At 55.8% G+C, this 27998-nt stretch overlaps 5 protein-coding genes across 15 annotated transcripts; 3 read left to right on the forward strand and 2 right to left on the reverse strand.

Moving 5' to 3' along the window:
* Positions 1 to 386: 386 nt before the first annotated feature.
* On the reverse strand, positions 387 to 11035 carry DDX25 (DEAD-box helicase 25). Of its 4 annotated transcripts, none has more exons than XM_068916659.1 (12): positions 10948 to 11035; positions 10224 to 10281; positions 8342 to 8386; positions 7849 to 7984; positions 7657 to 7749; positions 7444 to 7546; positions 6507 to 6621; positions 5827 to 6004; positions 3817 to 4054; positions 3215 to 3377; positions 2733 to 2921; positions 387 to 1283 (listed from the first exon to the last, which is right to left on the reverse strand). In XM_068916659.1, the coding sequence occupies exons 5-12, from the start codon at positions 7716 to 7718 to the stop codon at positions 1222 to 1224; spliced, it is 1110 nt and encodes a 369-aa protein (XP_068772760.1). In that variant the 5' UTR covers positions 7719 to 7749; positions 7849 to 7984; positions 8342 to 8386; positions 10224 to 10281; positions 10948 to 11035; the 3' UTR covers positions 387 to 1221. The 4 variants fall into 4 exon arrangements, with proteins under 4 accessions (XP_068772760.1, XP_068772759.1, XP_068772757.1 ...); XM_068916658.1 differs by lacking the exon at positions 10948 to 11035 and adding an exon at positions 10808 to 10887; XM_068916656.1 differs by lacking the exon at positions 10948 to 11035 and adding an exon at positions 10368 to 10432.
* On the forward strand, positions 10967 to 18160 carry PUS3 (pseudouridine synthase 3). Of its 4 annotated transcripts, none has more exons than XM_009681931.2 (5): positions 10967 to 11099; positions 14785 to 15218; positions 16494 to 17062; positions 17530 to 17720; positions 17853 to 18160. In XM_009681931.2, the coding sequence occupies exons 2-5, from the start codon at positions 14832 to 14834 to the stop codon at positions 18158 to 18160; spliced, it is 1455 nt and encodes a 484-aa protein (XP_009680226.2). In that variant the 5' UTR covers positions 10967 to 11099; positions 14785 to 14831. The 4 variants fall into 4 exon arrangements, with proteins under 4 accessions (XP_009680226.2, XP_068772756.1, XP_009680225.2 ...); XM_068916655.1 differs by having other exon boundaries at positions 17859 to 18160; XM_009681930.2 differs by having other exon boundaries at positions 10984 to 11117.
* HYLS1 (HYLS1 centriolar and ciliogenesis associated) lies at positions 11597 to 19627 on the reverse strand. 2 transcript variants are annotated; one of them, XM_009681932.2, is made up of 2 exons: positions 19494 to 19627; positions 11597 to 13606 (listed from the first exon to the last, which is right to left on the reverse strand). In XM_009681932.2, exons 1-2 carry the CDS (start codon positions 19497 to 19499, stop codon positions 12680 to 12682), a joined length of 933 nt encoding a protein of 310 aa, XP_009680227.1. In that variant the 5' UTR covers positions 19500 to 19627; the 3' UTR covers positions 11597 to 12679. The 2 variants fall into 2 exon arrangements, with proteins under 2 accessions (XP_009680227.1, XP_068772764.1); XM_068916663.1 differs by lacking the exon at positions 19494 to 19627 and adding an exon at positions 18635 to 18763.
* On the forward strand, positions 18048 to 22634 carry RPUSD4 (RNA pseudouridine synthase D4). 3 transcript variants are annotated; one of them, XM_068916662.1, is made up of 7 exons: positions 18048 to 18169; positions 19879 to 20044; positions 20723 to 20924; positions 21174 to 21267; positions 21367 to 21517; positions 21853 to 21950; positions 22103 to 22634. In XM_068916662.1, the coding sequence occupies exons 2-7, from the start codon at positions 19921 to 19923 to the stop codon at positions 22298 to 22300; spliced, it is 867 nt and encodes a 288-aa protein (XP_068772763.1). In that variant the 5' UTR covers positions 18048 to 18169; positions 19879 to 19920; the 3' UTR covers positions 22301 to 22634. The 3 variants fall into 3 exon arrangements, with proteins under 3 accessions (XP_068772763.1, XP_068772762.1, XP_009680228.2); XM_068916661.1 differs by lacking the exon at positions 18048 to 18169 and adding an exon at positions 18895 to 19085; XM_009681933.2 differs by lacking the exon at positions 18048 to 18169 and adding an exon at positions 19611 to 19779.
* Positions 22623 to 27995, forward strand: PANX3 (pannexin 3). 2 transcript variants are annotated; one of them, XM_009681928.2, is made up of 5 exons: positions 22623 to 24156; positions 25326 to 25468; positions 25738 to 25952; positions 26146 to 26810; positions 27796 to 27995. In XM_009681928.2, exons 1-5 carry the CDS (start codon positions 23976 to 23978, stop codon positions 27855 to 27857), a joined length of 1266 nt encoding a protein of 421 aa, XP_009680223.2. In that variant the 5' UTR covers positions 22623 to 23975; the 3' UTR covers positions 27858 to 27995. The 2 variants fall into 2 exon arrangements, with proteins under 2 accessions (XP_009680223.2, XP_009680224.2); XM_009681929.2 differs by having other exon boundaries at positions 23831 to 24156; positions 26146 to 26798; positions 27796 to 27984.
* Positions 27996 to 27998: the final 3 nt, after the last annotated feature.

The raw sequence follows: 27998 nt of genomic DNA on the forward strand, positions 1-27998 counted from the left end.
AAAAAAAGCTTTTTTTTTGGGGGGAGGGAAACGGTGTCGAATGCGGTGAAAACCCAGCTGGGCACGGCGGGGTTCGGAGCCGGGGTGAGCTCATCGCCGCGGCCGCCTCCTGCCCCGGGCTGGGGAAACAAGCACATAAATCTCTCCGGCTTCGTTCCCCTCCTTGAGCCGCTGCCAGGTGCCTCCGGTCTCGTTTTTCTGCCCGTACAGGTCAGGTTTGGAAAGAAATAAGAAAAGGCGAGGTTTTGGAGGGGGGGGGTGTTGGCAGATCCGGCAAATGACAGAATTGTCAACGCTTTGCCCTAATAAAAATACTTCTGCCTGCAAGGAAAAGAAGCGATAAATTTTAAGGGACTCTGGCACAGGACAAGCAACAACTCCCTGGTAATTATTTATAATTCGGTTTTATTACGGATTATTTTGGCTTGGTGATAGCAAAGGGACTGAGCGCATCGAGCGGGCTGGGGCCAACATTAGCGTCTCGCGGGACAGGGGCACCTCTCCGTGTTGGCACGGCTCGGAGGAGGTTAAAGAAGTCGTCGCAAAGGCAACTTGCCAAACCCAGCGGCTGCAAATAAATCCCCGGGTCGGGGCTGCGAGAGCCGGGCTGGGGGGCGTATGACCCCCCTCCCCCCGGAGGACTAACGTCACCCACCGACACGGTCTGAAACGCCGCGTGGAGTTTGCGTTTCGGGTCCCGGAGAGGATTTGGGATCGCAGCTCCGGCTGGCGGCTCCGTTACGAATTCATGCTGCCATCTAGCGGGATCGGATTATTTGTATACCTCGCTCCCTTCTCCTGGTTTTCGGGCGTTGTTGGAAGTTTTCTCGGTGACTCCTGTGCCAGAAACACTGCTGCCACCGATGCTGCACGAGCCGCTGTTGCTACTTGCTGACTAGCGGCAGATTTATTGGGCAGGTTACTAGTTTTTGTCCACTCTGCATGCGCCTAGATCCGGTTTTGAGGCGACTCACCCCATTTCAAGTCCCTGCGTGTTCTCAAGCGCTTCATCAAGCCAGGCAAAGTAGCGGCTCTTAGAGCCTCCGAGGTAAAACACAGAAAACAACCACAAGAGTTTTTGGGCCTGAGGGGTTTTCCCCTCTGCCTTCTAAAACAGCACAACAAAAATGGGCATCTTCAGGAAGGAAACTGGAAAACGTCACCTTAATTTTTTCTTCTTTTAAACCCCAAACTGACCGCAGAGAAGCGAAGGCCCGCTCTTCACTCGTCAATCTTCTCGAGCTCGTCCATGTCATCCGGGTCCAGCCTCTTGATCTCGGTCTCTGTGAAAAGAAAGAATCTGTAGTGCCTGATACAGCAAGGGTAAAACGGAGCCCAGCCCGGCATCAGCCAACTCGTGAGCCGGCGACGGAGGGACGCGGTCACTTCAGGGCAAAGCCGGGACCGATGCGCAGGCTCTGCCCTCCGTTTTCACTCGAGAGAGGACAGAAAACTAGGAACGGTTCAGCAGAGCCTGAGCTATTTGCCGTGCCTCCATAGGCCGGAGGCTAAAAACCAACTCAGGCGCTTGCCCGTAACCCACACGCCGTCACATCAACAGCGATCGGCCTTTTTAACGCTCGCGCCTTTTCAAGACGGGACGTGCAGGGTTAGCGGTAACGCAGAGCCCGGCTGGCCGAGCATCTGTCTGCGTTATATTGCCGCCTGGCTCGCGCCACGCGCTAACCCTGTTTGGGGCCGGAAACCTCGCCGAAGCACGCAGCGGAGGCTTTCCACTCTGTGGACGTCAAGCGATAGTCAAATAAACTTTGAGAAAGCGCAGCGTAAACCGGATTAAGGCAGCTGCCAAGATAAGGCCGATGCGCGGCGAGGGCCTCGAGCAAAAAGCAGCCGGCGGCGTTAGGTTTCTAGACGGGCTTGGACCCACTGGGCCCATCGCCATCGCTCACCGGGAAGTGATGCAAAGCAGGGAATGTTTAGAAGACACTTTATCCCTATAAGACAGCCCTGTCCCCTGAACCTCAACATTACGGTCAGCTTTAAAGCCGTAAAAAAGACAAGTCAGATTATTGGAGTTAATCCACTTGGCTCTTCGTCCCTTGGAAAACACGCACTGGGCTCCTTTTGCTAATTCTATCCATGGCTGTGGTCGGACACATCCTTCCCGAATGCTTAACACCTCTCAGCTCGGCAGAGAGAGGCTGAACAACTTTTCCTTCCTACGAAACGGGCTATGGGAACCCAAGAGGCAGCAAGGAAACGCATCGGTCCCCCGAGATCACTGACGGAAGGTGCGTCCCTGTGCGATCGCATGCGTTGTAACCTCAGTGAACAGCTCGTCGTTATTCAGGCTGCTCATCGCAGTCGACCGACACTTCTGTTGCTGCTCAAAAAAAATCTTTGCCAAACACTGGCTCCTGTTTTGTCTGCCAGGTGTCTGCCTTCGGGCTCGTTTGTTTTCTAAATTAAAGGAAATGCTGCCAAAACAGTTCAGCAGCTCTGAGGACAAAGCCAAGGGAAGGATGCGGTTCTGCGTGCCCTGAAAGGTTGCAATAGCCTCCTTTTTCCCTGAAAATCTCAGGCCGGACAGGTACCAGGAGCTGTGATGTGGAAAGTCACCAGTCAATGCCTTATTTGCAAATCCCATGGAAATCCACTTGCGATTCGTGATGTTTATGAATGACAATTTATTTGCACTCGCTCCGGCACTTCCTAATACCGGCACTCTGCTTCCTCCCGTTCGTGCGTCCCATGGGTACCCGGATACTCACGGAAATGCTCCTCTATCATGCGCAAGAGGTACAAGTTGCGGCTTTCGACCATGTTGAAGGCTATGCCCTTTTTCCCAAAGCGGCCCGTTCGCCCGATGCGGTGCAGGTAGGTCTCGAAATCGGGCTGTTTCTTCAGGTTGGCGGGGAGGTTGAAGTTCACCACTATGGTGACTTGTTTCACGTCAATCCCTGAAAGAGAGGGAGGCCACTCGCTGCTGGCATCTGGCAGCTGGGAAAGGGGTCACCTGCCCTGGAAAGTGGGGCTGATTCATTGCCTGAATTAAAGCAATCCCCCTCGGCTCTGCGGCACACACTGCATTGAGATATGAAGGCAACTTTAAGAAAGGAAACAGCATCTCGTGCCCACATTCCCTGCAAATTGATAGTGCAAAATGGGGCAAAATTGATGGGCAAAGCGGGGGGATTTCCACCCCGCAGCCCCCGCGAGCGTGTTGGTACCTGCCGCGGGGGAAAGGCAGTACCTCTAGCGCAGACGTTGGTGGTGATGAGGACCTTTTCCTTCCCATCGCGAAACCTCTGGATCACGTTGGCCCGCTGCTCAACTGTCAGCTCGGCCGTCAGCATGGCTACCTGGTGTCCGTCCTCGGTCATCTCCAGCGACAGCCACTCCGCGATCTTCCGCGTCTAGACACAGGGCAGAGGCAGGCTCTGACCGATCTCCTCTCATGCACTAGCAATCCTTCACCAAGACTCTTTCCCCCCAAATCCCCTGTCCCTTTCAGGGGAGCCCCTGGGTGCCTTTGTGCTTGATCTCCAAGGAACCACAGACAAAGCTCTTGTTCAGAGCAGCTTTTTAGACCTAGATACACTCAGCAAACCAAAACGCAACGAGTCTCTAGCAAATTACAGTGTTATCCCCCCAGGAGAGGTGGTACTGAAGAATGTAAGCGGAGGGGAAAGCCAAGGGGATGGGGTGGCAGTGATGGGAGGAACGTTGCGTACCCACCCGAGCGCACCCATCACTGGTTATATCCACCCCAGCTTCCCGGCTCTGCCGTCGGGACTGTCAGGCCGATCGTTTATACAAATACGACGACCTCGCGAGGCAACTCAGCCGCTTTACCTGGCAGAAGATTATAGCCTGGCCGATGGTGATGCTGCCGTAGATGTTGCACAGGGCTCTGTACTTCTCCACTCTGTTCTCGCACACGAAGTAGTACTGCCTGATCGTGCTCAGGGTGAGCTCTTCCTGACGGAGCTTTATTACGATGGGGTTGCTGATGATCTGCGTCGCAAACTTCCACACTGTCTTCTTGAAGGTTGCGGAGAAAAGCAGCATCTGGCAGTCCTTGGGTAAAACCCTGGAGCGGAAAAAGGACTCATGAGTGGTACAACATGCCGCTAGCACCCCTGGACCAACACGCTTTGGGGACAAAGGGCTCTCTCCATCTCAAGATGTCACTCATGTGGAAGAGACCTGTCTAAACAAGTGACTTAAATTGGCTTTTTTTGGTGAATTCCACATTTATAGTATTATCTGGAAAGATCATCTGTGAGAGAAGGGAAAAAACCCCCAGTCGATACGTGGCCTCTTTCTTTGGATCTGCAGAGCACTGCCCTCATAGAACCCTCGCACGCTCCGAGCACTGGGTCCCTGTATTCCCTGATTGCTAGCTACATCTTAAACTCTGTAACTCGCTCTGTAAATACCTCTGTGGTCCACAAAGATTTTTAGCAGCAATTCAAAGCCATCCATAACCTGTGAAAGCAGCTCGACAACAGGCTTTTGAAAAGCTTTCGTTTTAGTCATGGACAAAGCGAGCCTTTTGTGAGCGAGCTTTTATGCAGGTCAGCTTGAGATCTGCCCTGGGTAACAGCAAATAAAATATATCTGCTGAGGAGTTCTCCGCATCCTAACGCTGGGGTTCAGGGTGATTAAGCCCTGTTATGGGGGAGCGGATGAAGAGATCCAGGCTGAGTTTTGACTGTAAATGTCATGTAACAGACTCTGAGTTGCCAACTTCCTATTTCCTGGGATTGCTGAGAATGCTTTGAATGTATTGAATTTGAAAGAACAGCCACAGAAAAGCTTATAAAAGTAATAAACCCAGTCCCTAAATCATGCTAGAAAGAGCCCAAAGAGGAATCTTTAGCATCCCCTTAGCAGAGTTCATCTGCACGGGGCGCTACTTTACGAGCAGAACTTTTTCCATCTGCATTTCAGCGAGAAGGGGGTAAAACCAGATTGTTTAAAACCAGCGTTTATTTAAACCAGGAGCGGCCGGCTGCTAGCCCCAAGGCATTTTTTTTTTGCTCCCCAGATGCCTCCAGCTAAGCCGTGCAGCACACAGAGGAGGTTTGCTGCGCTGGTTGTTGCTCTCGCTACCCGTATCACCAGGGTACTCCAGCCCGGGTCGGCCTGGGCAGCGGGGAGTTGACGGTCCATCACTGACCCTGTCCTGATCAGGCAGAACCGCCTGATGCACAGAGGGGCTTATTAATCTGGATCACATCCGGAAGAAAAAGCTATTTTCAACTATTTTATTTGTGCTGTGTTCGACACAAAGCGATGCTAACCCCAGTGACGCAATAGGTCAGAGTAAATTTAAGCGAGATAAAAGTATTCCTATGTGTCTAACTGCCATAGTTTTAAAGAAAGCCAGATGCCTGGTCTAAGCAGATAGGAGCGTGCTGATGTGCAAGAGCTCATTTTCGCAGCAGTAAACCTCTTCCACCACTCTCATAGCACACTCTCTTTGCTTATTCAGCAACTTTGGCGACTGATCGATTCAAAGCTGAGCAAACAGGAAAAAGCAGGGAAGCATGTTTTACTGCTCTGCTTTCGAAACAAGGTAGGGACCAGTCCTAAAACCAGAGAGATACTGCAGACAGAAACAGTCTTGTTGGCTCCCTAGTTTTACATTTTCTTGCACAAACTTGGCTTTAGTTTCCTTCTTCCTCTATCCAACTCATTTAAGGTCATCCAGAAACACTGTATTTGAGTATCTCTACTTGAATTTCAGTTTACTTTTTTTTTTTAACTTGAGATTTAATCTTTAAACCAACTACTGATTCAAAACCTGGCTGGTTTAGCTCCAACTCGTTCCAGGACGCAAGCTGACCGAGTATTCACCTCTGAATGCGAATGCTTTGGCTTGAGAAGCCCTGAGTGTCGATCATTATGTCGGCTTCATCCAGCACAAACACGCTGATCTTCTTCAGGTTGAGCACTCTGCGTTTGAAACACCAGTCCAGCACCGTGCCGGGCGTCCCGATGACAATCTGCTCCTCCAGCATGGTGCCATGAGGAACTGCGAGAAGGAGGGAATCGCATCAGGCCACCTTCCCACACAACCAGCAGCCACGTGCCCAGCTACGAACGAGTGGGGCAGTTTTGCACACGCTCCCGATTCGAAACGTGACGTGTTTCTGGCTGCTTGAGCACGTTTTCTCCCCGCTGTTACACCTTTTGATGGCCCAGCGATGCCTTTGGTGGGGGGGTCACCACAACGCAGGGCTCCACAGATTAAAACTGCAGGTAGCAGTCAAGCAGGGCTGATGCTTCCCAACAGCGGAGTGGGGTGAGAAACCAGCAGAAAGGGTGGAGGAGGGAGTTTAGAAGGAACCAGGGATCACTACCAATATTCCTTGGCAGGAGGGGGAATATATACACCAAAACTGCATGCGCCCTCACATAGGTGTGTAAAGCACCTGAGAGACGGCCTGGTAGTTCAAGCCTTTTAGCGTTTATCCTATATTCATTTATAGGAATGTTGCATCTCCTGCAGCTCCGCTCAGCGGGGCTGGACTCACCTCTGTTTCCTTGGATGGCGTACGTAACTTTGATGCTAACACAAAACTGCCCCATCTTCTCAATCACGCGCCCAATCTGCAGGGCCAGCTCGAAGGTTGGAGCCAAGCAGAGGCACTTTTGAGAGGAAAGGGAGCCGTTAGAGGAGAGCCACGTCAAGTTAAAAGCAGAGGCCGCTGCTGAGGCAAGAGATACTGGGCAAATGACACTATTTCGAGGTGGGAAATCAGGGAACGCTAGAGTCCCACGCTGCTAAGCTCCTCCAAAAGCACACGGGGATCAGCAACAGTAGTCACATTTGGAGGTTAGGAAGCTGGGAACATAACCCAGCTGGAGGGAGCTGGGCAGGAAGGAGTCGATGTAGCTATTTTTGCTGGGGAAACGTGCTTCTGGAGGTGCGGTGCCGTTTGCTTCTGCGTCCAGCTTTAAAGCGACAGTTTAAATTACCTCGTCCATTTGCGATTAGAGACCTTAACATGCAATAAGCAGCTCGGATAGATGATACTGAAATCTAGGGAGGAGACTTGGGTTAGCAGGTGCATTTAAGCAACCAGAAACTAGCACTGTAAAACGAGCTACAGAAAAGCGCTCCTCAAGTCCCGGCGGCCGCTTTTTAAAGTTGGCCAGAAGTTCCCCGTAATTTAAACTCAGGATACCTAAACCCTGGCTTAATCCACTGTTAGCAAGTAAAAGTCTCTTCTTTCAGCTGGAGGCTTCATCCAGTCCCATGATTTTTAGCCCGGGTATAGCTGGGATGTGACACGGTGGGGAGTTATCTTCCCACACCAGTAGCCACAGCAGATATAAAAATCACATAGAAAAAGGGACCAAAATCCTTATTGTTGAACAGAGCCCGAGCTCTGGCCCTGGACAGACACCGCAATGTCTCGAGGGCAGGGGCAAACCCCCGCGGCACGGGTTTCCCCTTCCCCACGTTACCTGCGGGTATCTCTCGGCAGCGTTAACTCTGCTCAACATGGCCAAGACGAAAGCTGCAGTTTTCCCCGTCCCCGACTGGCTCTGCGCAATCAGGTTTTGGGGCCTGCAAGGCAACGGCGGCTCAAGTCGAGCGCCGGGCTCCGGCGTCCCCGCGTTAACGTCCCGACGCCACGGAGGTCTCAGGGGCGCCGGTCTGCTCCCCCTTGTACTCACGGATGCGCCAGCATCATCGGCAGAGCCGTCTCCTGGATTTTGGACGGTCTGTTGAAGCCCATGTTGTAAATCCCTCGTAAGAGCTCGTTTTTCCTGTTAAAAAAAAAAAAAAAGGCAGAGAAACGCATCACGTGTGATATAACGGGGCCCAACGGCAGCTCCGTGCTGGGGCCGGGGCTGCCACGTACTCACAGGGGCAGCTCTTCGAAGGTTTTGACGGAAAACAGCGGTGAGGTGGGGTCCTGCTGCAGGATCTCGACGTGATGGCTGGACTCCACGAGGGACGTGCGGATGAGCTTGTTCAAGAGGGAGCTTTCAGCTAAGTCCACTGAGGAGGGCGCGGAAAGGTGTGAAAAAAGAGCGCGGTTTGCGACAGACCGCTGTTATACCGAGAGCCTCTCCCCTCCCAGCCAACGCGAAGGCCCGCGGCCAGCCGCGCTCGTCTTGCAGAGACCCCCGACCCCGCTGACGTGCAGCAGCGCCTCGTTAGCGCAAAACTTGGAAAACTCGGCCCCTTCCGCGGGCTCCGCAGCAGCCAAAGGAGGAAGGGCCCCCATCCTGTGCCTCGGTTTCCCCCCTCTCCGGGCCGAGGCGCCACGTGAGCGGCACGACCCGCCTTGTCCGAGCGCCTCGGGGGGCTGCGGCGGGGGGCAAAGCAGAGGGAGAAAGCCGTGGCGGGACCCACCTCTGTCTCCTTCCTCCTCCTCTTCGTCGCTCCCGTAGCCTCGCTCTCACGGGGGAAGGAAAGGCGAGCGCTGACCGCGGCAGGCAGCCCTGCCGGGCGCCACCGCCTCCCGCGCACCCGGACGGGGCCCGCCGGGGGGCAGGGGAAGGGGAGCACTGTGGGGCAGGGGCAGGGGCCCACCCTGGGACAGGGCCTGCCATGGGGCAGGGGAAGGGCCTGCCATGGGGCAGGGGAAGGGCCCACTGTGGGGCAGGGACACAGGACCCACCGTGGGGCAGGGACACTGGGCCGTTATGGGGCAGGGACACAGGATCCACCATGAGGCAGGAACACAGGGCCCACCGTGGGGCAGGGATACTGGGCCGTTATGGGGCAGGGACACAGGGCCCACCGTGGGGCAGGGACACAGGGACGTTATGGGGCAGGGACACAGGACCCACCGTGGGGCAGGGGCACAGGGCTGTTATGGGGCAGGGGCACAGGGCCCACCATGGGGCAGGGGCACAGGACCCACCGTGGGGCAGGGACACAGGATCCACCATGAGGCAGGAACACAGGGCCCTCCGTGGGGCAGGGACACTGGGCCGTTATGGGGCAGGGACACAGGGCCCACCGTGGGGAAGGGGCACAGGACACATCGTGGGGCAGAGGCACAGGGCTGTTATGGTGCAGGGACACAGGGCCCTCCGTGGGGCAGGGGCACAGGATCCACTGTGGGGCAGGGGCACAGCCCTGCTGTGGGGCAGGGACACAGGGCCATTATGGGGCAGGGGCAGCACGGGACCCACTGTGGGGCAGGGGCACAGGATCCACCATGGGGCAGGGACACAGGGACACCTTATGGAGCAGAGGCATGGCCCCGCCATGGGGCAGGGGAACGGGGCCCCCTTATGGGGCAGGGACACAGGGCCCCCTTATAGGGCAGGGGCACGGCCCCGCCGTGGGGCAGGGGTACAGGGCCCCGTTATGGGCCAGGGACACAGGGCCCCCTTATGGGGCAGGGGCATGGCCCCGCTGTGGGGCAGGGGTACAGGGCCCCCTTATGGGGCAGGGACACAGGGACCCCTTATGGGGCAGGGGCATGGCCCCGCTGTGGGGCAGGGACACAGGGCCCCCTTATGGGGCAGGGACACAGGGCCCAGTTATGGGACAGGGACACGGCCCCGCCGTGGGGCAGGGACACAGGGCCCCGTTATGGGGCAGGGACACAGGGACCCCGCCGTGGGGCAGGGGCACGGCTCTGCCGTGGGGCAGGGACACAGGGACCCCTTATGGGGCAGGGGTACAGGGCCCCCTTATGGGGCAGGGACACAGGCCCTGCCGTGGGGCAGGGGCACAGGGACCCCTTATGGGGCAGGGGCACGGCCCCGCCGTGGGGCAGGGACACAGGGCCGTTATGGGGCAGGGACACAGGGCCCCCTTATGGGGCAGGGGCACAGGGCCCCCTTATGGGGCAGGGACACGGGCCCTGCCGTGGGGCAGGGACACAGGGCCCCCTTATGGGGCAGGGGCACGGCCCCGCCGTGGGGCAGGGACACAGGGACCCCGCCATGGGGCAGGGGTACACTGCCCCGCCGTGGGGCAGGGACACAGGGCCCCCTTATGGGGCAGGGACACAGGGTCGTTATGGGGCAGGGGCACAGGGCCCCGTTATGGGGCAGGGGCACAGGGTCGTTATGGGGCAGGGACACAGGGTCGTTATGGGGCAGGGGTACAGGGACCCCGCCATGGGGCAGGGACACAGGGTCGTTATGGGGCAGGGACACAGGGACCCCGCCATGGGGCAGGGGCACAGGGCCCCGTTATGGGGCAGGCCAGGCCAGGCCCCGCCGTGGGGCAGCGCGGGGCCCCATCGGCCCCACGGGCCCGGGCCCGGCCTTACCGCGGCGGCGCACGGAGAGGTCGCGGCGGCCGCGGCGCGGGGCGCGGAGCCCGGAGAGCTGCCGAGGCAAGAGACGCCGTTAGCGGCCGTTAGCGGGCGGGGTGGGAGGGGGGGGCAGAGGGGGGGGGTTGCGGGGTCCCTCACCCGCGGCGCCAGGCCCTGCGCGCCCCCCGCCGCCGAGCCCATGGCCGCCGCGCCCGTTACCGCCGCCGCGCGCTCATGAATATTCACGAGGGGGCGCCCCGCCCACGGCCCCGCCCACCCGGCGGCGCCCCGCCCTCGCCTGCCGGCAGCCCGCGGCGCGGCCGCTTCCGGGGCGGCGGCGGCGCGGAGGTAGGAGCCGGCCGGGCCTGTGCGTGGCCGCGGCGTGCGGGGACCCGCCGGATGGCGGCCCCGGGGGGGCGGTGCCCCCCCCAGAGGGTGTCGGTCCGCGGCCCCCCCCGGTGGGTGCGTTTACCCCCGGGCCTCGCCCCCTCTTATCCCCCCCCCCCCCGCGCGCCCCCTCTCCCTCTCCCCCGCCACGGGAGAATTTCCGGTGCGCTTTTGCAAATTATCAGTGGAAGAGGATTGGGGAGAATCGGGACCGATTTGGGGCTCCGGGGCGCGGCTCGGCCTTCCCTGGGTCCCGTCGTCTCCCTGTGGTGTTTTGGCCGTCCCGTTTCCGTTGAGTTGCTCTCTCAGTTGTGTTATTTATTTATTTATTGTTAAAGCCTTTTCCCCCCACCGTCTTCCCGCAGCTGTGTCCGCCTCTTCTGCCGCTGCCTCCGTGTCCCCTTCTCGCCGTCACGTCTCTTCCGCGCCTTTTCCCTAGCTGCCTTATCGCGGTTCAGCTGTCCCAGAGGAATTTGTCCCAGCGATCAGCAGAGCGGCGTGCGGGTACGTCATCAGCGCAAGGTAACAGCCTGGAAAACCGGCGCGCTGCCAGGGGCAAGGAGGGCCGAGCGGTGGGAAGCTCCGTGAGGTGGCACTCGTGGCTTTCCCCAGCCCTAGGCATCCCCGCTGAAAGGGCGACGACGTAGGATCCGTGCCGACCGCGGTGCTGACGGGAGAGACGCGTGCGGTCCGTTGGCGATTAACGTGGGCTACGCGTGCTTTTTGAGCCCCCCCAGGGAGAGCCCTGGTGCCTTGGGATCAGACCCGGGTAGTCTTCGGGAGTCGCTCTATCCCAGAAGCGTGGGGAGCACGTGGACTCGGGGTTTGTCTTTGTTAATTAGCTTTTTTGCATCTTTGAGTCTCTCTGCTCTGAAATCGGAGATGAAATTGCAGCGTGTGTAGAGGGGGCGTGCCTGTGCGTGCATCGGCACAGAAGGAGAAACAGGTTTTATAAATACTTGCAGAAGGACAATGACGGGTGAAAGGCATCTTTCGGGAGACAGTTGTGGTTTATTTGTAGCATGAGCTAAAAAACCCCACCAAAACCTTATTTCTTTGTGATGTAGCTTGTTTGTGAAGGGAATTACATGCTGGTGAGGGAGCCTTTGAAAACAAGGGCTAAATTTGACAGTGAGGAAGCTCCTTCCGCTCCTGTTTTTTTGCAGAGCGAGTAGGAAGCTGGTACAGAGTTTGAACTTATAAAAAGGGCCCACGTGAATTCAAGGTATACCTACCTAGGTAAACTGTTAGGGCTTCCGCGTTGTAAAGGCAGAGGGGATTTAGCTGGGGCATCTGTGACAGATGCCCTGGCGTTTTTTCCTGCGCTCGTTTCCTGTCCGTGTCCTGCAACTAAACTGTCCAAGCCAGCTCTGGAGTCTGCCGTTTTCTGGTAGCTAAGTGAATTCTTCATACCTTCTCCATGTTGCGGCTTGAAGGCTTTTTCTTGTAAGAAAGTCTGTCCCTAGGGCTGGATAAAAAGGGTTATTTTTACTTCATCCAGGACTTCAGTTTTAAAACGGGGTAAAACAAGGCAAGGGAAGTCGAGCATTTATAGGTGCAAAGATATGTCTGGAATAATAGACATTTATTTAGGAGGATTTTGTGCCAAGTACTATTTCTAAGTAATCTACAGAACAGCTCTTTTCACATGCTTTTATTACAGAAACATATTGCTGAGAAACCATAAATAAAACAGCATTAATAGCTCACACAACAATCCATCCAGAGGAGCAGGAACAATTCATTGCAAAAAATCACAAGACTTATTATACTGGTTATTCTCTTGAGCACAGAGTAGGTTGACTGGTTGTTCTTCATTTTGCCTGCTTCCCATACTTTTTGATGCAATAGTTGCTCAAAAAGAAGCTTTGCACGTCTTAGCAGAGAGGCAACGATGTTTAACCAGGCCAACGGAGTAAGAAGCTAGGTAAAGTAATTTTATACCATAACCAGCCCATGTGTATAAATACAAAGGAGATTTTCCAAATTGTTGGGGCCTCCAGAAGGAAAAAAGTATCTAGGAGAATGATATGCACCTGAGAAGTTAAGCGATAGTCCTGTGGATGGAGGAGGACTTTATGTAACTATGAAGAAGAGCTTTTTCTGGGTATGAGACCGTTTGCCAGGTCGCAGCGCACCTCCCAGCGCAAGGCAGCTCTCTTTTTCTCAGTAGGCACTATGTAACTGTTGGGGACGTAGAAGTGCTGAGGCTTGCTTGGGAGGTCAGGCTTGTAGAGCATCTGTTCCCGAATGCCCCAGCGCAGTTCCTTCCGCTGATCCTCCCCTGGTATTCGGAACATCTCCCAGTCTCGCTTGTATTCAAAATACTTGGCTACGCGGTCAGTTTTCCCACGGTTACGGCCCAGTTGCTCTAACCTTGGAGGGATGAAAGACTTTGGCTGTCCCACCGCAGACGTGTCCTGCTGGGAAGAGGGAGAGCTCTGGCTCTGGAAGTCCCTAAGAAGAAAGGGGGGAGTCTGCCGGTGGCGAAAAAGTTCCGGGGAAGGCTCGTCGAGGAAACTGCTGTTTGACTCGATTTCCCCCTCGGAGATGCTGTCTTCCAGATGGGTGCTGAGGTGAAGCAGTTTCTGCTGCAGGTTCCAGACCTCGGGGTCGCTCTCGACACTGGTCTCTGGTTCGCTGGCGACCGACTCGTCAGAGATCTCTACTCCTCCGTCAGGTCTCCGCCTCAGCACTTTCCTTTTCATTACTAGCCTCCTGGTCCCTCTCGACGTCCCAGAGGATGGCACACAGGGCTCGGCCTGCTTGTGCCGTAACAGCATAGGAAGAGTGGGCCGGACCCCGGAAGCCACCGAGGCCTTGCTGTAGGGATCGTACTGGGGAAGCGCCCAGGCTCCTCTTCGGCTATCGCCATCTCCTTGCTCTGCGTACAGTTGGCTAAGAGCCAAAGCAGCCGCTCCTGCTAGCCGCTCTTCGTCGTTCAGGGCGGCCCATCTATACCTGTCAGGTCCCATCATTTCCTCCATGATATCTGCTGAGCTGGATCGACTCTGCAAAGATAAATTGCAGTTAATTTCTTTGGGTACATTTGAATTGGCTGAAGGCACATAAAGGAGGCTCTGTGAAGGCTAACCTCTGACTCTTGGCCACCGAGTAACTTCTCAAGTTCATGAGTGTTTATTTAGCTTCCAGTTACACAGATGGGGTCTCAAAGGATTGATTACACTGCTAACCTTACTGCCACTGAGAGAAGGCTGTTTCCATGCATCAAATACAAACACATCGCAGCTATAATGATCTTTGTGCCTTGAAGCCCCCTCTGATGTGACTTCTAAATTCCTGCATGAAACTGTACTAACAGGAATTACACTGTAGATGAAATACTAATGTGACGATGGATAAAAGTAAAGCACGTTCAGTTCACTCTTTGACTTTGTCAGTGTTGTGCAGATGTATTAATGTTTTTTCCCTTATGCAAACAAATATGCTCTTTTAAACAGAGGCACCTAGTTGTGATTACATCTAGGGACGTCCAAGAGGGTATTTTACTTCCACAGCTAAGGAAAAGGCTCCCTGCGGTATGTTTTTAGACATTTATTTAGATATCGGGCATCATAACCTAAGGGAAAGCTGTGGACTGCTTGAGTCTTGTGCTCTGCTGGTCCAGTTTATAGTAGGACTCAAGATCTGCAGGACACTGTTTCCATTCACTTCAAAGGTTTTGGATATCTTTATTCCGTTAAACGAGTCTGAAAATCCAAGTTTTAATCGTGTAGCAGTGATGCCATTATGAAACGTTAGAGCAGATGGTGCTGTAAGATGAATGACAGCTGTTAGCAGGCTGTCTGAAGTGTTGATGCTAGCTGAGCACATTGTGAAAATGGAAACTATTCCGTGACAGCTCTGTACAGATAGCAAAAGGCTAGCTGAAAATGTGCTATCACTGTGCCAGGGTTGACATAGTAGATCTGATGTTACAGCAGTAGCTGGAAGATTAGTGATTAGAAGTGCAAAAGGGGTTCGTTGCATGGAGCGAGGAAAAACCGTCCCAGCTAAACTCACTTGTCCGTGCCCATGTTCTGCTAGGACCACCAAGGGATGTTTTAGGAAAAAAAAAAAAGTTCTGCAGATCTATCAGCTTAATTCTTTTCTAGAGAAAGCCTGTAGCAAATGTGTAATAAAAGCCAAATAAAAACACAGAAACCCAGATTTCCTTCTTTCTCTGCAGACCTCAAGGAGCTCTCGGTAACTACGACTACGAGGAATCCACTCGCTATGGCAGACGAGACTGTGGTTGCTGATCAAGAAAGACTCCTGAAGAGGGTGCAGGACCTGGAAGAGGAAGTGAAGAGACTGCAGGAGAAACTCTTAGAGGGCAAGGAAGGTCCTAGCGTAAGAGATGCTCCTTCGGCGGCTGGGAAAGCCAGGAAACGCCAGCAACGGCCATTTGATTTTAGCGCCTACGGCCGCAGGCACGTGGCACTGAAGATCGCCTACCTGGGCTGGGGATACCAAGGTTTTGCCAGCCAGGAGAACACCAGCAACACTATTGAAGAGAAACTGTTTGAAGCGTTAAAGAAGACGCGGCTGGTAGATGACAGACAGACCTCCAACTATCATCGCTGTGGGCGGACGGACAAAGGAGTCAGTGCCTTTGGACAGGTCAGAATCCTCTTAGGCCATCTTGTTTTTCTGGATTTGTGGGCTCCAGCGAGGGTGGTGGAGCTTAGATGGAGATCCTGTGAGATTTCTGTACAGCAGTGATGAACCCAATGCTAACTACAGGATAGTACAGGCTGGATATGTTTTTAAAAGCCTTCAGTTTTTTAGTAATCTGCAAGCGAACATGGTGATGGTTTCTTGCATGCGGAATGATAATTTAATAGAGACTTGCAGTGCTTATTAGTGTTGTTTTTTCAGGGCCTTGCTTTGAGAGGATGAAATACCCTTAAGGCTGCAGCTTCCTGAAATGGGACTAGCAATTAGAATAGCTTGGCGCTGCCAGAAAGGGGAGATGCTCCTTCCTCTGCGTATGCACTTGTTGCTTTTCCTGTGCTGACTGCAGCACTTGGCAGACCCCTCTGAGCTGACTTAACTCACTAACCCAGCAAAAATAATAATTGAATAGCTTCCTGCGGAGCGAGGAAGTTGAATTCCTGTACAGAAGGGTCTGAGGAGAGCCACAGTGAGCGGAAGGGAGTGTGGGAGTAGGAGCTGGAGGGAGGGGAGCAAGCCATCCCACTTGGTGGCAAGGAGCCATCGGACTGGCTCAGCTGTTTGCGAAAGCACAGCCTTCTTGCACTGCCGCAAGCCCTTTAAGGTGCCTTTGCTTTCAGGCCAGTCTTTCTCCCTCCTTCCCTCTCTTCTGTCTGTGGTCAGGAAACAGGCCTGGGTTAACTTGCGGCTTTGCTGAGTAGTTTTATCTTGGAACAGTTGTCCACTCTGGTTCACAACATGAAGCGCACAGTTTTCTGACCTAGTACAATGGCACAGACCACCTTTTCTAGTGCCATTTAAAGTGCTCATCCAAGTACAGTGTTAATGTCGCACTTATCGTTGAACTTGTTCCCACACCAGGTTTCCTGAACAATCAGACTGTTACTGGGTTCAAGTCATAATCCCCAGAAGAAAAAGCACATGCGTATCCTGCAAGCACTGATAAAAACTTAAGCCACTTAGAGACCATGCTATGTAGGCAGTTTGCAACTTCCTCTGTTTTATTAAAGGAATCTACAGCATCTGCTAGGAACCTTAGCAGAGGCGCTTAGAGCTTTACCCACAGGAAAAAATGGTAAGATAGACTCATTTAAGGCACCTTCATCTGTAAGAGATCCTGAATTTATTTCAAATTGGAAAGCAGAGGTGTAGGAAGAGAGTTGGTTTTACATGCTGAATAAGCCCATCCAAGGTATAATCCCATTTTTTCCAATTTTGCAGGTGATTTCCCTAGATCTCCGCTCAAACCTGTCAGAGGGCAAGAAACTAAATGGTCACCAGGGTGACTTGGAAGGCAAAGGCAGTAACTGTGAGGATGAGCTCCGCTACACCCATATTCTAAACAGGGTGCTCCCACCTGACATACGTGTGTTAGCCTGGGCCCCTGTAGAGCCTGACTTCAGCGCTAGATTCAGCTGTCTCAAGAGGACCTATCGCTACTTCTTCCCTTGTGCAGATCTGGATGTGGCCCTCATGCATGCTGCCGCTCAGAGATACGTGGGGACCCACGATTTCCGTAACTTGTGCAAAATGGACGTAGCCAATGGCGTAATCAACTTCCAAAGAACTATTCTTAGCGCACAAGTGACGTGGGTGGATAGGGGAGCAGAAACTGGGCTGCAGGACCCTTTCCGACTGTGCCAGTTTGAAGTGACAGGACTGGCGTTCCTGTATCACCAAGTCCGCTGTATGATGGCAATCCTCTTCCTCATTGGACAGAGGATGGAGAACCCAGAAATTATTGATGAGCTTCTGGATGTAGCGAAGAACCCCCGAAAACCACAGTACAGGTACTGTACTTAGCTTAGACAAGCTCCCAGGCTGCTTCTCACAGTGCTTGAGCAGAAGAGAGACTGCTATGCATGAAGTGCTGCTGGCAAACTACTTATCTGTCAGCCTGTGAAGCAGTCTCTCACAATACGGAAGAAAACTGCCAGTGGCCTCTAAATGATATCCTGAAGGATCTCATTTACTTGCTACGTCTTTGTTCTTGGAAAAGTAAGCTGTAAGTTATTGATGCTTTCACTCCTTGGGGCGTGGTGAAACTAACCCTATGAACAACACTTAAGTTTTTATCAGAAAAGGGCTTCTGTACATGACAGCCCTGTTTTTAGCAGAAAGGACAAAGACTGACATAGCGTTGTTAGCCTGGACCTGCGTTAATCCACTGTAAGCGTTCTCTATCACAGCATCTTTGCTCTAGCAGGGCTCCTGCTGTCCGAGCATCTTTAGATAATGCCTTCTCTCCTTTTTCTAGCATGGCAGTAGAGTTTCCCCTGGTTCTGTATGACTGTGAGTTTGAGAACATTCAGTGGCTCTATGACCGAGAAGTGCAGGAGTTCAATGTTACGCACCTACAGCAGCTTTGGGCCAACCACGCGGTCAAAACTCAAGTGTTACGTGACATGTTACGAGGCCTAGATGCTGCTCCTGTGGCTACTGAAAAAGGTAAGGAATGGTTTTGTGGCAATACCTACCTCAAGAGTTACACAAGGCAAGGGCTAATTTGTTTAAAGAAAAGAAGGGAGAGGGGTAATCATCAAATAGGTTGTTCAAACCATTGCTATTTCTTCATTTAAGTTACAGGCCCAGGAAACCTCAGTACTGTCCTCTGGGGAGATATGAAACCTCCAGTCCATAATCAGGTCAGCAGCTTTGTTGAAGGAGTCAAAGCTCGCACTTACAAGCCTTTACTGGACCGCCCCAAGTGCGAGGGCTTGGAGTCCCGCATCCATCACTTTGTGCAGAGGGGACGCATCGAAATGCCACAGGGCAGGGAAAGAGAGACCGGAGCGGACCCAGAGCCTAAGAGAAGCCACGGCGATGCCACAGAGAACGGCGATAGCACTGAGCAAGCTCCCAAGCGGGTCTGCGTAGACACCGAGTGATGACAGCAGGTTTCCACGGGCGGGGGGGGGGGGGGAGGGGGGCCAGAAGCAAGCCTGCTTCATCAAAAGAAAGGCTGCTCCAGGGGGAAGGGTAGCTTTTTTTGTTTTTTAAGCAGTTTTGCAATGATATTTTTATAAATTTCAGGAACTCCTACGAATGCTAGCGTGTAATGGTCTGTGGAGGGAGGTTGCTAAACCTGGTCTGCCTGCGCACTCGCTTTGGGGGGGGGGGGAAGCGGCACCTCGGCCCCCTCCTCAGAGCAGCTCGTCCCTTCTCGGGGGGGGGGGTACGATGGGGGGGGGGCAGCCCCGGAGCTGAGGGAGGCCCAGAGGGACTGGGCTGGGGCCGCCCGGGAGCTACTGGGAGCTACTGGGATATGCTGGGTAGAGGCAGCTGTGGCGTGGGGACCACAGCCGGCCCCTGACGGGGCCGCCCGCCCGGCCCCCCCGCGGGGCCCGCGCGCCCCTCGGTACCTGCCGCGCGCCCCACCCGGGGCTGCTCTCCCGTCCTCGCGCCGCGACCGTTAACGGCTGCTAACCGTCACCGGCGTTTAAACGGCGGGGCGGGGCCCGCCGCCGTTGGGTGGCCCTCCTCCGAGGCCCGCCCTCCGCCGCGACCCCATTGGCCGATGCGGCTGTCGCTTCGCTGCCTTCCCGCCCCCATTGGGCAGGCTCGCTGAGACGACGCCTTCCCGCTGCCGCGATTGGCCACGCGCCCTGGCGGAAGGGGACGGAGAAGGGGCGGGGAGGGAAGATGGCGGCGGCGGTGAGCGGCCGCGGGCTGCGGCTGTGGCGGCCCGCCGCAGCCCTGGGCCAGGCCGCACGCAGCGTCTGCGGCAGCCGGCGGGCGGCGGCGCCGGCGCTGCGGGCCGAGGAGCTGGCGGAGCGGCTGCGGGCGGAGAAGAGCGAGCGGGAGAAGCGAGAGGTGAGCGCGGGGCTGCGGGCCGTCGGCCCTCAGCCGCGGGACTACAGCTCCCGGCGGGCACTGCGGCGCCATGGGCACGGCGCTGGCAGCGGACTACAGCTCCCGGCGGGCACTGCGGCGGGGGGCGCCCACGTGGAGCGGGGTCTGGGCCGGGATCCCCCCTCCTCCCCGCGGCCCGGGCCGCCCGGCTGCAGCTCGCCCGCGCCCCAGGCTGCAGGGGAAGGCGGCGGGCTGGGATGGATCAGACTTGCAGGGCTGCGGTCCTGTGCGCGCCTGTGTTGTCCCCGCTGGGTTTCGGTGCTCTGCCCTTCCCTTCACCTCCTGGCCAGGACAGAGTGTTGGGGAGCCCCCCTAAAAAGCCGAGGAATCGCCGCGCTGCTCATGCTAGTTGCTGCCTTACGGCCGTACCTTCATTTTGAAGCCTTGGCGTTAGCTCCTTAGCTGCTGTCGGCAGGGGCCAGGTGACAGCTTGATTGAGGTCTCGCTGCCACTCGCAGCAGATGTCGAAGCAGCCAGGCAATGGGGAGGACCTGGAGCGGCCCCTCTGCGCGCGCTAAGCCGGGTCCCACAAAGTCGGTCGTTGGGGTAGGACTGTGGGCCGGTGCCTGGCCTTTGTCACCGTAGTAACTGCTAGCATCACAGTTGTCCTCAGAACACTGCTGCGGAGCGAGGAGCGGGAGCAGATGGAAGGCAGGCGAGTAGCTGAAGGTCACATAGGAGCTTTGTGCGAAAGCCAAGAGTTGAACCACAAAGCAGTTTATCCTCCCCTGGTCGTGTTTTGTTCTTTCCACAGATCCCCAAAGACCCGCTACAGAGACGAGTCCGGAAACTCGCCATGCTGAGCAAGCAGCTGCAGCAAGTCCACCCCAATGTGCTGGCCAAAGTGCTCAGACAGGGAGTCGTGTACCAGAATGACGAGATTGTGGTGATCAACAAACCCTATGGCCTTCCTGTGCACGGTGAGGGAAAGCAGATCACGCCGCACGGTGACAGTGCTAAGGCTACGGCACGTTGTCTCTTTTATCGTCTTTCTCATAGTGAAACCTCTGCTGATCTTCCTTCTCTCAGGCATCAAACTGTTGGGGATCCCATAGCTTTAAGTATTGATCAAAATTAGCTGCAAATGTAGTAGATGCTACTGCTGAAGTACTAGATGTTGATTTAGAGTTTATGAGCCAGTGGAGACTGTAGTGATCTCACATGGTCTGCACAGCGCAAGCTGTTGCTTTGATTTTAGCATGTAACGAGCTGAAAAGGGACCTGGGTCTTGGGGGATCTCCTGTCTGTCTGTAGAGGGGAAATTGGAAACGGACTGAGGGTGCTGGTAGGGTATCGTCTATCTCTCTCCTCATTATAATAAGATTTTTCCTTCCTACTTTGAGCTCCAAGGAGTGTTTTGGGGTGTTTGTCATCTTTGCGTTCCTTCTCATACTGAGGAGTCTTGAACAATCTGTCTTGTAGGTGGAAAAGGTAGTGCAGTCCCTTATAACAATCGCTGTTGAAAAAGATGGTGTAGGAATCCTACCTTGTCCTGCAGTCCCATCCTCTCGCGTTATGGGCGGGTAATTTAAGTGCGTTAAGGTACGCAGAGAGGTGAATATCTGCTCTAATTGCCTTGCTGCTTGTGGCTTATGCAGGTGGCCCCGGGATCAAGAATTGTATCACTGACGTGCTGCCAATTTTGGCCAAGATGCTGGAGAACGTGAGGGCCGAGCCTCTGCACCTCTGTCACCGGCTGGACAAAGAGACCACAGGTGTGATGATACTGGCGCGGAGCAAGGAGGCAGCGGACGAGATCCGGCTCCTCTTCAAAACTCGCCAGGTGGAGAAGATATACTGGTAGGAAAGGTTTTGTGGGAAAAGGGTCTCTGAAGGGCTTGTAGGTTCGAGAAGGGGTGAGGGGACAGTCAACACATAGGTGCAGGGTAGCAGGGCTTTGTGCTAGCGGTGGGAATTTGCTTATCTTTGCTTTGCTTCTCCTGTCATGGGGCTGGGTTATGGGGGATGGAGAGGAATAACCGGAGCGTTCTCTTTGCTCTGAGTGTGCCAAGGCCTGGCGCCCTGCAGACCTCGAGTTTCTCTCCCCAGGGCAATCAGCTTGGGGGACCCAGACCCTGCTGAGGGGCTCGTGGAAATCCCCATTGTGGAGAAGGAGGTGCAGAGCCACCAGCCGCACTACAAGGTGAGCGATCGTCCCCTCGGCTGCGGGTTGGGGCTCGCGCTCCCCCAGCTCCCCGCTTCTCCTGCCTGCTTGTGAGCTCACCCTCTCGCTCCGGTCCAGATGACGCTGGCCCCGAACTACTGCCTGGCTCCCGAGGATGGGAAGGTGGTGAAAATCCGCAAGAACCGCAGTGCCGAAAGCGCCGTGACACGGTACCGTGTCCTGGCTAGCTCTTCTGCCTGCTCTCTCTTGGAGCTGCAGCCCATTACAGGTAAGTCGTGGCGTCCATGCTGACGCTCAGGGTGCTGCTTGATCAGCCCTGGCTGTGCTTTCTGTGCAGCTCTGCAGCTGCGGGGTGCTCAGAGCAGCCCTGGAAGCAAAGACATGACTTAAATCCTTTTAGGCCAGAGCGAGGCTCGCTCTGGGCATGAGCTTCCTCTGGGCGATGGTTTGCTGCCGCTCTTTGGCTGTCAGTGATCTCGGCACGGGGTTATCCAGATTCCTTCTGTGAGGGTTGTGTTGGCATGTGTTGGGTGGGCAGCAAGCACGGAGCTGAGGCTCAGAGTGGAGGTGGTAACGTTTCTCCTCTTTCCCTCCCCTCCTCAGGAGTGAAGCACCAGATCCGGGTTCACCTGGCCTACGGGTTGGGGTGCCCCATCCTGGGGGATCACAAATACTCGCACTGGAGCAAGCTGGCACCCCAGGTAAGGCTGGTCCCATGCTGGTGGGGCCCAGGGCAGGATACAGGGGCAGATGGAGCCTCCCGGCGTTTTGAGGCCTCCCTCCCAGCTGAAGAGATCGGGTTGTGGGAGGGTTGTTGGCACCGTTCTCACCTCCCTTTCTGTCCTTGGTGCAGAAGCTCCCTGAAATCACCTTGAAGAGGCTGAAACTGGAACAGACGAAGGCTCGCCACCTCCCCCTCCACCTCCACGCCCACCGGCTCTCCCTCCCTTTGGGCACTGGCAAGGACAAGCAGATAGACCTGGTGTGCAAAACACCTGACTTCTTCAAAAGCACGATGATGAAGCTGAAGCTGGAGATTCCTGAGGCCTGAGCAGAGGCAGGACAAGACTGGTGCTGTGCCTCTCTGCATCTCTAGCACATGGTAGCGCTGGGTCCAGCTGTTCTGCGGTGGCATCTGCCTTAGAGCCAGTAGCGTGAAGAAATCTATGGTCTCTGCTGCTTGAGAGAGACTTTGCCTTTGGGTAACAGTGCTGCTGGCTTCAAACCAGGTACTGGAGTGTGTTTTCTGCCCGATTTGGTGCAGGATCGTGACTGGGTGCACTGAAGAGCTTCTTGTTCAGACAAACGAGGCTGGACAGAAAGTGGACTTGCTGTCCATGCTCTGGACTTGTCTCTGAGCAATAAAGGATCCAGTTCCCATGGTGCTGAAGCTTCGTGTACTCTCTGTGGTCAGGCCAGGAGGACCTCAGTTCCTGAGCAGGTTTGATTGTGTGTGGGTGCAGTCCCTCCTGGTTCAGGGACTCAGCCCTTCTGCTGCCGCTGGTCTCTCCAGGGCTGTTTAGCAGGGCTGGCTCCGTGTGCTCAAATTTGGAGACACCTTCGTTTGAAAACTGAGTACGTTTGGCAGCGGCTGTGGATTTTTGCTGTGCCGAAAGGCTGCACAGAGCCACGGCATCGCAGGGAGTTCCTTTCCTCGGCTTGGCCAAGCCGCTCTGGGACTCCCTCTGCTCCATGCTGTAGGAGATGCAGGCACGGGGCTTTCTAGCTAGTGGACCTGTGCTCGGCAGTGACTACGAAGCCCTGCTCAGCGACGAGGCCCAGGGGATTCTTCCTCTCCCACCGTCCCTCCTGATTTCCATATCGCTTATTTCTGGATCCTGTTATCTGGATCCCTCTCCCTCTGAAGTTTGCCGCCTCGTCCCCGCTCTCGTGTGGGCTGGTGGTCCCTTGGAGCCAGGTTCCTTCCTCCGCACGGCAAAGCCTCACGCTGCTGCTGAGGAGGGGGGTGAGCAGAGAGATTGAGAAGCTGCTGTCCAGGGGAACCAAAGCTACTTTCTACTGAAAAATGCAGCCACCAATGTCCTCCGGCCTCCCAGTGCCTGTAGCCCTGCTAGACAGTATTGTGGTTCCCCGCAGCCCTTCTTGACCTGTCCCCAAGGGCTCAGGACTGGGCAGCAGGACCTTCCCATGTCCCTTCCTCCCTGCTGCCTCTCTCTACACCTGCACGAGTGTGTAACGGATTCGGGTTGGGGTGCTGCAAGGGGCGCTCTGTACCCCACGGTGCCGCCTGGGGTGGTTCGGTGGGGTGATGCCCTGTCCCCTGCCTCCCTGCTCGGTACACAAGGTGAAAATAGCTCGGGAGCCCCACGCCCCTCGAACGCGCTGCTAGAAATACATCTGCTTATGAGAGAGGGGAGTAAAACCACACGGAGCCAGGCTGTGATGGGAATGGCTGTGGCCGGGGAGGAATGCCGCCTTCCCAGCCATCGCTGTGCTCCCTGGTGCTTTGACGGCTGTTTTTTCTATTTCGGGGCGTACTATTTGCATCTTCCCCGGGGAGAGGCTTCCCCTGTAATTATCAGTCGATTTAACGCATGGTCTAAGCTGTCATTTACAGCCACCCGGTACATAACGCTTGGCGAGCGACGCCTTCAGCCCTACAAAGTCACTCGCCACGCTGGTTGCACCTCAGATGGTACCAGAGCCCCAGGCAGTAGCAGCGGTCTCTCCTCTTCCCTGTGGCCCATCCTGCGCTGACCGAAAAAATGTCCCTCTCGCACACGGCTGCCGAGTACATGCTCTCCGATGCCCTGCTGCCGGACCCCAACGGCTCCCGGGCCAAAGGCCTGCGCCTGGAGCTGCCGAGCGACCGCGTGCTGAAGTTCGTCACGGTGGGGCTGCCGCTCTTCCTCGTCTCGCTGGCTTTCGCCCGCGAGTTCTCTGCGGGTGAGTCACCGCCGGGCTGGGCTGGGGGGGCAAGGGCCAGGCCCTGATGGCTCCGTCTGTAGGTCGTGGGTTTTGTGCAGCTCCGTGGTGCTGTGGAGAGGCCGGGAGGGGCTGGAAGGGGATCCGGGTTTGGATTTTGAGTCTTGACTGCTCTCTGATCACTGGGGGCAGTTTGATGCATCCAAAGGGGCAGTTATCACTGCAAAACCCTTACCTTTGCACCACGGTCCAACATAAGGCAGTCATGGATGTCTGGAAATCCCCATTTTAGGAAGCGTTCTGTCTGTAACTGATTGCTGATGAGCAGTTATTAATTAATTCCTGGGAACCAGTACAGTCCAGGAATAGGAATAGCAGTGCCATGGGCTGCAGGGATGCGGGTGGTTTCGGAGCAGGACGGTGATGTTCAGGTGGGATCTCCCAGGAGGATTTGCCCAGAGGCAAGGCTGCTTGGGGAGGGCGAAGCTGCTGGCTTTCGTGTGCTGATGTGGTCGCTGGCGCTGGTGTTTATTTTGAGTCGCGGATGATTTCTTGCTCTGCCTCGTGCATCTGTGGGTGTTCTCTGGGGTTTACACTGTCCCTGCATCCCCTGGGGGAGCCAGGCTGGCCCGGAGAGCGTGCTCACAGTGCTCACATTGATTGGTTTTTCCCCCGGTTGATGGGAGCGAGCCTGCGATTGCAGGACATAGGGTTTCTTTGATAACACAATCATCGGATGCGTCTTGACCTCAAGCTAAATCTGGACGTGGCTGAAGTTCTGCTGCTGCCTCTGGGGGTTTGGTTTGACTCTGGTTTCTGGCCTGTTTCTATTTAATTCCCTTGCCATGGTCATGCTAAAAAAGGTGCATGTGTTAGGGAAGTGATGGAAAAGTCCTTGCCGTGTAGCAGTGCCCCTCCAAGAGCCACAGAATCCAGTGATGGAGAAGGGCAGCTGCAAGATGACTGCGAAACGGGCTTTTTCCCATTTCCAAGTGGTCCCTTATATACATACATACATACATACATATATATATGTATACATGCTTTCCTTGGGTGACGCTTGTGTTTGCTGGACCTCTGAGGCTGAGGTTTGTGGCTGTAATTGCCTCCCACCCAGGGCGGCCCTGGGCCGTGGTACCTGCATGCGGGAGCCTTGTCTCATCAGGCTCTGACCCCGCTCTTCGTCCTAGGCTCACAGATCAGCTGCTTCTCCCCTGCCAACTTCACGGGGAAGCAGTCCGCCTACGTTGACACAGCCTGCTGGGAATCACTCGTCCATCACAGCTTTGACGCCGAGGGCCACGCTGTCACCAAGTCCCTCTGGGCTCTCAAGGTAGGGGGGTCTGGGGTGGGCTAGGAGCTCATGTCTGGGCGCTGTCAGGTCCCTCCACGGCGTTGACGAGGACACATCCTGCTGGGTGCCCAGCAGAAGTGAAGGGGGGGATGTGACACAGAATCTGTGCCTCGGTTTCCCCTGCTGGGAATGATGCAGGTGGGGACAGCACGGGTTCAGCTCAACGCGTGCATGTGTTGGCAGCCACTCAGCACCCCTAAACGCCAACCCTGGGGGATGCTTTATTGGCCGCTGTCTCCTTTGCTCAGATCTTCCCGTACTCGCTGCTGGTCGTCGCCGTGCTCATGTACCTGCCCTACCTGCTGTGGCGCTACGCGGCCACCCCCGCGCTCCACTCTGACCTCCTCTTCATCATCGACGAGCTGGACAAGTCCTACAACCGCTCTGTGCGCCTGGTGCAGCACATGAGGAAGGTCCAGCAGGCCAGCGCCGAGCCGGAGCGCTTCTGGGAGGAGTACGAGAGGTGAGGCTGTGGCACGAGGGCCCAGCGAGGCCCCTGGGCAACGGGCGCTTTCCAACTGGTCACCGCGTTGTTCTTCAGCCTCTCTGCGTTGTGCTGGGGTTATGCCCTCGCCTGGGACCTTCAGTGAAGTGACTCAGTTTCCCTCAGTGATGGGGGTGGCTCTAACACCTTGCTGTCTCCCCTCTCCCCCCAGGGCCCGTGAGGAGAGATACTTCGAGTTCCCGCTGCTGGAGCGCTACCTCACCTGCAAGCAGCGCTCCCACTCCCTGGTGTTCATCTACCTCCTGAGGAACCTGCTGCTGCTCTTGTTCTTGGCCGCCACGTGCCTCTACCTGGTCTTTCTTCACCTCAACATCTTCTTCCAGGATGAGTTCAGCTGCTCCATCAGAACAGGGCTGCTCCAGGCCGAGCCCCACGTGCCCCCGCTCATCCCCTGCAAGCTGGTCTTCTTCTCGGTCTTCCAGCTCATCAGCTTCTCCGTCGGCAGCGTCTATGTCCTCCTTGCGCCTGTTGTCATCTACAATGCCCTGCAGCTCTGCCAGTGGGACAAGGGGCTGCTCTCTGTCTATGAGATGCTGCCCGCCTTTGACCTCCTCAGCCGCAAGATGCTCACCTGCCCCATCAACGACCTCAACGTCATCCTGCTCTTCCTGCGGGCCAACATCTCTGAGGTGACGTCCTTCAGCCGCCTCAATGCCGTGAGCGCCCTGCGGGAAGCCACCTCTAACAAGCAGGACATCGATACTGTCGTCGACTTCATGACGCTGCTGGCTGGGCTGGAGACCACCAAGCCAAAATACCAGGCTTGTGCCCCGGAGGCTGATGGTGCTGTGCCCCTGCCCAACGGTGAGGCCCTAGGTAGGTCCTCAGGCACTTTTTCGGTAGAGGAAAGAGAAGAGCTTCGCGTGCTCTTCTCAGTTCTCAGGCCATCAGGTCCCAGGCAGCAGGGGTGAGGACGGATGCACCCGCCCTGGCCCTTAACCCTTTGCTGTGACCTTAAGGTGGTGGTGGTGGGGAGTTGTTGGGGTGTCGCAGGGTGGGGGGGGTCGCTGATGGCTCAATCTCCCCCTTTACGGCAGGGGATCGGTCCTGGCAAGCCAGGGCTGTGACGATACTCGGAGCCTGTGCGTGGGCAGCAGTTGCTATAGGAACAGTTTTGCTGAGAAATGGGAGAGCTGCCGGCTTCAACTTGGGCTTTGGGCTTGGCTGGGGTGGGGGGGGGAATTTGGGGGGGCTGGGGGATCCCTATTTTTGGCAGAGAGAAGAGCCAAGCCTGCTGGTAGTGGCCTTTAGAGCCTCAAGCCCCCGGGTGCTGGTGTGTTGGCAGTGCCAGTGAAGGATTCTGGGAGTCAGGCTTGTGCCATAGCCCTCTGCGCCACGGTCTCCTCTTAGCACAGCCCCGGAGGGTGCAGTGGGCTGGGTGGCCTGGCAGAGACCCTACCCAGCTATCGCTGCTCTCTCCAGCCTGCTTTGATTTTGGGAGCTGGGGGGGGGGGGGGCACCTCCTTGGCGGGCTCACGTGGCTCCCTGGCCTGTGCAGCCGTGGTTTCTAGGCTCTGCTAGACAGCTAATCTCTTGCGGAGTTGGAGCCAGGATGCCTGGGTTCCTTTCCTGGCCCTGACTATGCATCCTGAGGTCTGTGGTTTAGAGAGGAAAAAAGGAGAAAGGAAAAAAAAAAAAGGACGAATTGAGCTGTTTTTAGCATCTGTGTTGCCACAGCAACCACAGGGCTAGTGCGCCTGGTGCTTTGGCTAGTCACACGCTGGCAGAGAAAGCCCAAGAGCCCCGCCTGAGCTCACTCCAGCACCTAGCTTAATAATTTCCTTCTCTCCCTCCTGCCCAGAAATGAAGCCCAGAGCGGAAGAGAAAGAAAAAGCTGCCAGGGACTCACTGGGCTCGGCCTGACCCTGGGAACCCGCAGCAGCCATGGCACGATGGCCTTGGACCGCAGCCCGCCTTCCCCGCGCCCCATTTGGGATCCAGTTTCCCCCACTTCCTTGGTGGTGGCGTTGCTTGAATACATTAAACTCAGGTTTTGATACAGCC

The sequence above is a fragment of the Struthio camelus genome, chromosome 22 (genome assembly GCF_040807025.1).
Source record: "Struthio camelus isolate bStrCam1 chromosome 22, bStrCam1.hap1, whole genome shotgun sequence".
Lineage (NCBI taxonomy): Eukaryota > Metazoa > Chordata > Aves > Struthioniformes > Struthionidae > Struthio > Struthio camelus.

Coding starts and splice junctions, on each gene's coding strand:
- RPUSD4 (XM_068916661.1), top strand. CDS start 18,915: ATGGCGGCGGCGGTGAGCGGCCGCGGGCTGCGGCTGTGGCGGCCCGCC. Junction 19,086..19,878: donor GCGAGCGGGAGAAGCGAGAG/GTGAGCGCGGGG, acceptor TTCTTTCCACAG/ATCCCCAAAGACCCGCTACA. Junction 20,925..21,173: donor CAGGTGGAGAAGATATACTG/GTAGGAAAGGTT, acceptor TTCTCTCCCCAG/GGCAATCAGCTTGGGGGACC.
- PUS3 (XM_009681931.2), top strand. CDS start 14,832: ATGGCAGACGAGACTGTGGTTGCTGATCAAGAAAGACTCCTGAAGAGG. Junction 15,219..16,493: donor GAGTCAGTGCCTTTGGACAG/GTCAGAATCCTC, acceptor CCAATTTTGCAG/GTGATTTCCCTAGATCTCCG. Junction 17,721..17,852: donor TCCTGTGGCTACTGAAAAAG/GTAAGGAATGGT, acceptor TCTTCATTTAAG/TTACAGGCCCAGGAAACCTC.
- PANX3 (XM_009681928.2), top strand. CDS start 23,976: ATGTCCCTCTCGCACACGGCTGCCGAGTACATGCTCTCCGATGCCCTG. Junction 24,157..25,325: donor CGCCCGCGAGTTCTCTGCGG/GTGAGTCACCGC, acceptor TCTTCGTCCTAG/GCTCACAGATCAGCTGCTTC. Junction 25,469..25,737: donor AGTCCCTCTGGGCTCTCAAG/GTAGGGGGGTCT, acceptor TCCTTTGCTCAG/ATCTTCCCGTACTCGCTGCT.
- DDX25 (XM_068916656.1), bottom strand. CDS start 10,409: ATGGGCTCGGCGGCGGGGGGCGCGCAGGGCCTGGCGCCGCGG. Junction 7,547..7,656: donor CCGATGATGCTGGCGCATCC/GTGAGTACAAGG, acceptor GTTGCCTTGCAG/GCCCCAAAACCTGATTGCGC. Junction 4,055..5,826: donor CAAAGCATTCGCATTCAGAG/GTGAATACTCGG, acceptor TTTCCGCTCCAG/GGTTTTACCCAAGGACTGCC.